Consider the following 9,972-nt stretch of genomic DNA (forward strand, 5'->3'; position numbering starts at 1 on the left):
TATTTGCGCGTTATACGACAAACTGTGTAAAACAATTGAGCGCAATTACGTCATATATTGTGAATGAAAATTGGGAGAGTGTAAGAAACGCAATAGAAATTTTCAATCTCTTTGTATGGCGAATCCGTGCATTCAGATCGGCGTTCAGGTTGAGGCGGAGGTCGGGCCCATGGGCGGGCCCCGCCGCTCCCGAAGGGGACCTATATAAGCAGACCCGCGCAGCGTAAAACGCGATCCTTTAACACAATCACTTCTGCCTCATCAACAACCAGACATGCGTCCTCCCGTGAGTATCGTCGCTCCTGCTGCTTCTTCTTTTCCCACAATTTCGCTCGTTCGTGACAGTAAACGCTGACACAATTAAAATTACGTGATTCTTAAAGAGAAACTTGTGATTTTAGTTATGTGTAATAATTAAAATACATAGAAACATTTCCACGCTGTGCTTGGTGTACCAATCGGTAAGAGATTTTAAGAATTGCAAACGTTATAAAATAATCGTGTTTAATCGCTTTCTTTTCTCTGTGCGGAAAAGAAAGTATAGTTGGTCCATACATCATTCAGTATTGAATCTGATTGGCCAGATTCTCTGCCAAACATTGTTTCTTCCGTGTACCAGAGAACACTTGAGCAATTTGTGATCAATTGGTTATTTACAAAGCGGAGTTTGCGTTTTATTGCGAAAGGACGAGTTGACGCGTCGATGAGTGCAAAGATTTCACGTTCCTTATTCGTTAGAAAAACAGAAGCATGCAGAACATTACTTCTCAATAGTAGCAGGAGAGCATCGTCCTCGTGCCATTCCAACCATCGGCTTTTCTCCGATGCGCGTACATGAAAATGATTCAAGTGCCAAAGTTCTTATGCAAATTCGTGTCACCAGGTGCTGTTACTTCTGTTTTGCGTGGGTCTTGCGGTCGCCCAGCACAATCAACCGTATCCTGTGACGACACCGGTACCTATCTTAAAACAGATAAACAAGTGAGTATTACATTGATTTTACGTAACCGTATGAAAGCGTCATCGCACTTGACGCAACTTGACGCAACAATTATAGTGGGCAGCAAGAAGATTGCAGCATGTTTCTATCCAATGTGTATCTTGGAAAGAAGATGCGGACAATCGCTGAATTTTCACCCGCTATGAAATTCATAAAATTAAAAAGTGTTGCATTATTTTTTTAGATTAACTGTATATCTTCAAATATCTTTACGTTGCAATAATTATATTACCACAAAAATTATAATATGGCGTTGTTGATCGATACTAACGTTAGAAATATTTAAAAAATAGCAAATAATGCGGCGATGTAATTTTCAAACACTAAACTACGTAAAAAATACCGTTGATGTTTCTAATATATGTTTCTAATACAATTAACGCAAATTTTAATATTTACTTCTTGGGTTACTACGTGTTATTTTTATTTAATTTTTTTACTTCGTGATATTATTTTTACATAACTCAGGCTTTTATTATTATTATTCTGACTTGTTATTATTCTATTATAATAAAATGCGAAATTTATTTTCTGACAGGCATAACGAGGACGGCAGTTACAGTTACGGCTTTGAGGCCGCGGACGGTTCGTACAAGATCGAGTCCAAGTACCCGACAGGCGAGGTTTACGGCAAATACGGTTTCGTGGACGATACTGGGAACGTACGTGAGATCGAGTACGGCGCATCCAGGCGCGGCTTCGAGCCGGTCGGTCCTGGGATAAACGTGCCCCCGCCGACCTTGACCGGCAACAGCATCGCCGGCGCGAACGAGCCCGATGACGACGGCCAGTACCGCGAGGATCCGGCGATATATCACACCGATCCGCGTTTTACCAACGGGGAACGCTACGATCTCGTGCCCAAGTACAGACAACAACAACCGATCGCCTACAACAACCAGCCTCAGCAGTTCCCGTCGGCGTCGCCAGCTTACAGCCAACCGACGAGGTGCAATGTCGTAATGAATTTTGACGCACAATCGACTCGATCTTAATTTCAACGCGAGAGCCTTCGTCGAATTCCAGCTGAACCTTCGATTCCGCAATGTTGCGATCGATATTTAACAATTTCAAGTGCAGATCAAGTCAAACGGAAAGATTTAATTGTGCACGGAAAAGGCAATCCCGTTAGTGCAGCTGCATTTTCTGTCACTTGGAAATTAATTCAGTTGTAGCAACAGAAAGATTCCACTTGACGGAGTAACCGACACATTATTTCTCGAGTTTCTCGCATGGTCCCCATTTTTTTTCGGCGTATGTTTTGACACGGAAAAAACAATTCCATTAGTGCAACTAAATTTTCTATTATTTAGGGACCAAATGAAAAACTCAATCGTAAGAACAGATAGATTCCTGCAGGAGGTTTCTACTCAGCCAATTGCTCTCAGTTACCTCAACCGATTTTTTATATAACTGGATGTCCAGAATGTTTTCGATCGCAGTAACCAAGATATTATTTCTCGTCTGGTCCCCATTCAGTTACACTGAAATTTGTTCTGCGAGAATACTACCAAAAATTCGACAATATGAAACCACCCAGTTTACGCGTTTGAGCCCTTCAATTTCTCTCGATGGTTTGCCGAGTTTGCCAATTCTCGCTCGTTTCGTCGTCGCTATCTCGACTGGACCATCAGATCTCATCAGATTAACGCGCGGGAAGCTCACGTAAACAGGCGGAGAGCGCAATGAGATAACGAGCGTGCTAAATGTCAAGTGAATCACTGGAAAGTACCAAGCTCGTGACTTGCTCAACTGGCCGGGAAATCGGTCGCGCCTCCACGTCTCACCGGGAACGGAATTGACTCGATTGACCCAATTTTTCGTCTTTTCAGGTATAACGCGCCTGTCAATTACCGGCCAACAGCCGTAAACCCGCGATTCCAGCCGGAATATCAGCCGCAGTATCGATCGCAGCATCAAGGTCAACAGCTACGATCCGTGTATCCTTCGCCCGAGATTCCAGTTGGTTCCCAAGGACACGCCGCAACCAATATCGACGTCAACGCCGGTTTGGCATCTTATACGGTTAATTATAAATGATAAAAAAAAGGAACAAAGAGAGAAAGAGAGAGAGAACGTGTGTACATATGGCATTATTTATAAATATTCCGAGTCGTTGTTGTAAATCCTCATTTAAGTGTCGCACTTAAAAGTGTCGCAAATAAGCGTCACCGTCGAGATATTTCGACGGGGGTTGGGTTGTCACGATAAGCATTTATTTAGCATTAATTGAAACGACAACAATACGTATTTACGGTTATTTTAGACGTATGTACTTTACATCAAAGGCTTGTCTTTTATTTTCACGAGTTCCTAGTGGAACAAAACTTTCTACTTCCTGTTCTCCGACTTGTTTCCTCTACCTCTTCCGCGTCGGGAGCTTCTACCTTTCTTGTCGAGAAATTGTACGTGTATCACTACTTCTATGATTCATTTTGTTTCCACTTTCTTCACTCGCTTAATGTCTCAGCTACGTTTCTTCATCGCAGAAGCATAGCAGATGCTTCCCGTCTCCACTCACGATCACGCGTATCAACATATAGAATTAACTTGTGTGTCGTTTGCGTTCGTGAAGAGCCTTCGACGTGTTCGCGCATGTTGCACTTGACAAGTAACTTGTCCTACACTTGAAAGAGAGATTCCATCTACATTCTTAAACGCACTACATCTCATTTGATACGCGAATGTATCAAGTACACAATGTTGCGCGAGACGATCTACTAAGTAAGTGGGATGTAAGTGTGAGATCAATGACGCTCTGGACGATTCGATAAAACACGATTGAACGACTCGGATCGACCTTGTAACGATGCGGAGCCGCACAGGGCCGACAACCTGTCTGATGTAAAGTAATACTTGGCGACAAATTCCATTTGCACGTGCCAGATGCATGCACTATTAATGAAAGTCCTTAGGTGCCTACTTGTGATGTGGCTGAAAACGCAAGTAACATTTTTTCTCGCATATAAAGAGCGCCGTCGGACTGTTCTCGACACACCCAAGAATTTCACCCGCACTCTTATCGTTATATAACACCTGCAAGCACGTATAGATACTACCTTCGCACTCAGCCTTTTACGAGAACAAAATACAAATTTACACGTGACGTGTCGAATCGATACATATCGCATCTTGTCGATATTTTCCAATGCGTCAGTTTCTGTCTTGGTATTCACGTTCGTCGCAATAAGGTACAAGGTACATGTTAATTTTTTCATTTCTCCTATCGGAGGAATAATGTTGCTTTGAAACTGAAACTCCCGCGAGTTTAATCTGTTCTATTGTCTATGTGTATATGTGTATGCGTGTAATGGAAATTGTGTTTACAGAATTTATCATTACGGAACTTTCTGACACGTTCAACACACTTTGCAATTACATCAAATATGCTTCAAAATATTAAATGATTTAAAATAATACGTACAAATGAAACTTTACATATGATATAAAAGGAATTAAATATCGAATAAAAATCACTGTATAATACGCATCGTCCCTGATTTCTTGACTACAGTATTAACTCAGACGACAACTGTATTTCACACATTTTGTGTGGGTATAACAGGAAATATCGGCTATCCTATCGCCTTCACGTTTTAGCTTCTGGTCCTATCTTAAACTGCACGCATAGAGGTTACACGTTGCGCATACCTGACACGTGGAGAGTGCCACGGATCACCGCCCAAGTCCACCTTTCACGATATAATCCACGATCTACCCGATCCCGCTGCGCGATTGGCGTCGCTGTCCAATCGAGCTCAGACACATGAATCGAAGTATCCGTTTTCCGAGTAAAAGTTCGAGGTAGCTGCTTTTGCTTTCGGTTCTCCTAATTCTTTTCTTAAAACAGCATGATTATTAAAGAGATTATTCCACACATTACATAAATACGTTTGGAAATGACACACTTGCAGGTTATAAATTTATAAGTAAATAATTCATGTAAGTCTAAATAATTATTACATAAAATCACGCACGTATTATTTACAGTTAAAAAAATATATACGCGGAGAAAATTTTATAGTAAAAATTACTATAATTATAGCATTTGTAATTTAAAGAACACAGATCACGATATTCTGCAATAACTGACTGTGCTTTCATCCCATATGTTTTATTTATATTTTAGGAACTGTGTAAAATGTGCTGTTGTTACAAAATTTACTATGCTTTCAACAAAATTTACTATGTTTCTAATAAAATTTGTTATGTTCCTTATCAAAATAGATCTTATCGATACTTTATTTTTACATTTCTATATAAAAAAAAATTTTTATAGTTAAAATTACATCGTATCTATTTCTTTTATTATATACTATACTTTTATTATATACTGTATTTTGTAAAATTCGTCTACATAATTATGAAATTGTAATATAAATTACTATAAAAATAGTTTATAAATTTATAAGTTTATAAATAAATTACTATAAAAATAATTTATAAATAATTTATAAATATATTTTGGCGATTTATTTCTTAATACGATAATTAAGTTAATGAGTATTAAGTCTTAATACAATATAAGAAACATTTTAGCAATTACAATAATTTGGTAGAAAGAAAGTCAAATGTATGTTTTCAAATAAATATGTAGCAGTTTTGGCCATAACTTTTTTTATGGATCAAGAGTACAAAAATGTTGTTGCCATTTTTATTACAATATTTTCTTCATGTAGAGAAACATAGTAATGTTAAAAAAAATTTATATTCTCTCTATATATATTTCGTCTACATCACATTTTATATCACCTGTAAATAATAAACATACTGTATTGAAAGTGCGTAGAAAGTTGACACATATTTCGTAATAACGTTTGATTGAGGAACAATTCTTGGAAAAATGTAGAGGTTATACGCACAATGACTTGTTGTCTCTTATAACAACCGAGTTTTCATTTCCCTGTCTTCGATATACACTTTATCGCGGGTCGAATGCGTGCACGCAGTTTCGCGATTCCGCGTTCACTCTCGAGACATTCTGATGCAAGGCGTGGTGCGACGGTCTGGTGCGCCAGATGTTGGCAGAACTTGCTTTCCTTTGCCGACATAATGAACACGTATAACTTTCCTCTTTTTGTCGTGGCCACGTAATTATAAAACGACTCGATTTGCTAAGTTACTCGAACAGTATTTGCATTTCTCATTAAGGCATAATGAAATGTTAAAATAATGAAATATTTAAAAATTTCACAAATTTTCGTTCCAATTCCTTACTTTTTTTTTTAACACGTCGGCCAACCTCTTAATTCGGCGAATTCTCTCCGCAGACCATCACACTTGTTTCCGTGTAATTGTGTAAAACAGACTTGGTTAATTTATATGCGAATATATCAAGCAAAAATATCGTTATCCTGCACATGTGTCGTTGATAGCGAACATGTTGAGTAAAATTGAAAGTTTTGAGTAAAAATGAACTTGAAACGAGAGATTGGCGCGTCACACATACGTGACGCGAATTTTAATGTTAATTCCTACTGCAGAATATCCGATTAAACTTAATCGGATCATAATGACACTTCACCAGATAAACCGATCAGAAAATTATGAACTGATATTTCTCATCGGATGTTTCCTAATGGGATACAAAAGTTTATCGGTATTTTAATCAGAAATAATCCGTTTGTTAATTCTTTATCGTATAATTTCTCTCAGTGATGCGTACGGACGATATCTACATGCATCTTGCCTATTTCTCACTCGTATACAGTTGCATGGGATTTGTGATGCACTTCATTAATGTGGGAAACTTTATGTTTCCTTTATGAAAAGTTCACTCTCTTAATGACTCGTGAATTATCATTAACATCCAGCTGTGCAGAACCAATTCGCTTATTTGTCGTATCATTTTCGCTTCTTAATAAGGAACAATATAGTAGCTTGATGAAGAACTATTGATGCAGACTGATGCACAATGAAGAACAACATATTGATGCACACACTAAGAAAATTGTTCTAGCATTTGGAATTAAAATATTTGGTACATATAATTTGGTTGCCATTACATATTATTTACTTGTGTCAAATACACGCATTATTGAGGAAGCAAAATTCACAAGCGGCAATTAAATTTTCTGGTTGCGATTATCAAACATTTGGTCCGTCCTATCTTAACCAAATTATAGTCCAGTGTACCAAATTTCCGTTTTAACACTGACAAAATTCTTCTTTCAGTCTGGCGCGCAGACGATCTCCGCAACTTCCATTTATTTTTTCGACATTCAAGTAACAGCATTGAGAGCTGTTTCAGCGTGAGAGGATAATTTGTTGAAGAAATTATTTGAGGAATAATTTCCGTTTATATCGTTTTTGAACTTTTGACATTAAACGTATATCTTATGACATAAAAAGCCGAATAAGATAAGCGAATTTATACGTAATTGTAGCCGGTCCCTTTTTGGACACGCGCACGTGCCGCGACAGTAGTAGAACGACTTTTACGTTTCAGACGGCCCAAGAGCGCTAATCACATCACCTTCTCTTATAGCAAGTACTAACCGCACTGTCGAGTTTTTGCAAGCCGGAATTCCAGTTTTCGCGTGACCGATGTGATCGAGCATTTGTCGTTAGGCACGGGCAATCGTTTCTGATTGTTGCACAAAAATTAGAAAGCGACGTAAAATTAATCGGACGCTGAGAAAAAAATACTTGAGAAAACTTATCTGTGGAATATAAAATTCATCTCTGAAAAGTTGATTTTTGTGAAATAACCTTTAATAACGTATACTTCTGTGAAGAAAGGAACTTTATATCTCATGGATAAATTTTTAAATAGCTTTTTGTCAGTGGAGAAAGTGAACGGGAGAATCGGATGTCGTCGGAAGAACGCGAATCTCGTGACTCGCAAAAATCGTCGTTGACCAGTTCAGCTCGTCGTCGGACCGTCAAACGTAGCTCTCAAACGCGTTCCCGACAATTTGTCTGGTATCTTATATCGCTGAGTCGTTCGCTGCAAGAGCGTCGATCGGCTTTTGTTACGAATCATTGCAGCAACGCTCGCGATAGTTACATAAGAAAAATGGACGGCCAGTGCAATGAGAGAGATGCGGGAGAAAAAGCGCCGCCGTAGACGTAGCATTGCCGGATCGTCCTACGATCGCGTATCGAGGGACTAATTTGACCCAAGATGATCTATATTAGTAAATGTCAGGGCTGGTGGTGCCGCGACTTGTGAAAGGCGAGGCTCTCGATTGTCGTAGTTCGGTAGACCTTGCATGCCTTGTAGCAATTGTGGAGAAGTATCCTGCGTGTTTTCACATGGTTGTGGATACTACTTCTCGCATTGACCGATAAAACTTTACGATAAATCCACCCATTTGATCTCTCATGAAGCATTGTTGCGAGATTATTACACATGAGAAAAGATTTGGCTAAATTAACTAAATATCTGGTGGAATATGAACGAAAACCAGAACTCCGATTGAAGTTACCAAAAGTCTGTTCGAACTAACAACACTTCTGGCTAACCGAACAAAATTTCTAGCTAACCAGAAGTCTTACTCGTATTTGTGCAAATACTTGGTTAATGCAATCAAATTTTTTTTCGTGTACGAAGCAATAGCATGAGTAAATTTACATCAAACGATAATTTAACAATTGTTATTATGTTTCGACTAGAAAACTGATTGTAAAGAAATTTACATTGCCGTTGTACGCTGTCTTTAACCGAACTTGTAATTCTTTAAATTGTTCTTATATTTATACACGGAGAAAACATTGTAGTAAAAATTATATTATTTTTTATAATGATTTTGGTAAAACTGGTTTGTATGGGGATTGTATAAATTATCATAGATATAGTAAATTTGACGGTCCATTTTGTATACGACATAAAAAAAAAGAATTCAAATAATTTTTTAATAATTTTGTAATAAAAAGTTTTCTTCAAGTTTTAAGGTTACAGTTGAAAGTGAGCAAACGGCAAAGCTTTTACTTTTATTCTTGTTGTACTTCTTTTGTATTCTGCTTGTAACACCAAGCAGATTGTTATCCCGTTAATGGATAAAGAATAAAAAATACAGAAAAAGTTAAATGTACATATAACATCTTTAAACAAATATATATTATAGTAATTTCTGTCACAATTCTGTATAGTCCAAGATTAAGAAAATTTTGTTGCAATTTTTACTACAATATTTTCTTGGCGTATTTCAATAACTAATTTTCCAAATATCTAATATCCCGCTGCTTTCTCCAATCTAAGAATTATCAATTAGTATTAATAAGCGTCGTTTGATAATCGCTGATTTATTCGATAAGGTCTTGCGAAGAATGAAATATTGTTGCAAAATAGTATAATTGGAGAAATCAAATCGTTCAGCATAATAAAAGACCGAGTGACTGGACTAATTGGTTTATTAAAAGATTAACGATATTACGTCTTTCTTTTGGTAGTCGCACGAAATTAATCGATCTTTAGCTTCCTTTCACCGAGTGGCATTGGAGCTGGCCGGATCATCGGCCAAATAAAACCTGTGAATGCAAGCATAATCTGGGTCGTTCGCGAGCAATTATCACGGGCCTTAATCATGGGATACACGCCCCGTGGAAGTCATCGTTAAACCACACCAACGTAATCGCCTCGAGGACCTTGAGGACGCGGTTGCGTCACAAATATGAGCATAATAAAGGTCTTTTCTTTCTTGCCTTTCCCTCGTTTTGAACTTTGTTTGTTTACGATGAGATACATAGATAACATTACAGCATAATTATCATGTAAACTATAAACTATACGGAAAAGATATTCTAATTAAAATTCTAGAAAAAATTACATCAAAATTATATTTCTTCTCACAATAGTTTCCGCAAAGCTGGACTATATATAATTATAATATAAATTGTAGTATAAATTACTGTATAATTATTATAATATAGTTACTATAATATAGTGTGTGTACATAGTATATATATATATATATATATATATATATATATATATATATATATATATATATATATATATATATATATAT

The 9,972-nt window shown here is 37.3% G+C and overlaps 1 protein-coding gene across 1 annotated transcript; it reads left to right on the forward strand.

The window, feature by feature from the left end:
* The first annotated feature begins 234 nt into the window (after positions 1-234).
* On the forward strand, positions 235-5,252 carry LOC116848986. Its single transcript, XM_032825682.1, has 4 exons — positions 235-286; positions 884-981; positions 1,539-1,949; positions 2,833-5,252. Exons 1-4 carry the CDS (start codon positions 275-277, stop codon positions 3,038-3,040), a joined length of 729 nt encoding a protein of 242 aa, XP_032681573.1. The 5' UTR covers positions 235-274; the 3' UTR covers positions 3,041-5,252.
* Positions 5,253-9,972: the final 4,720 nt, after the last annotated feature.

The sequence above is a fragment of the Odontomachus brunneus genome, unplaced genomic scaffold (genome assembly GCF_010583005.1).
Source record: "Odontomachus brunneus isolate Ranch 3 - 2012 unplaced genomic scaffold, Obru_v1 Obru_scaffold_103, whole genome shotgun sequence".
In the NCBI taxonomy this organism is placed as follows: Eukaryota; Metazoa; Arthropoda; class Insecta; order Hymenoptera; family Formicidae; genus Odontomachus; species Odontomachus brunneus.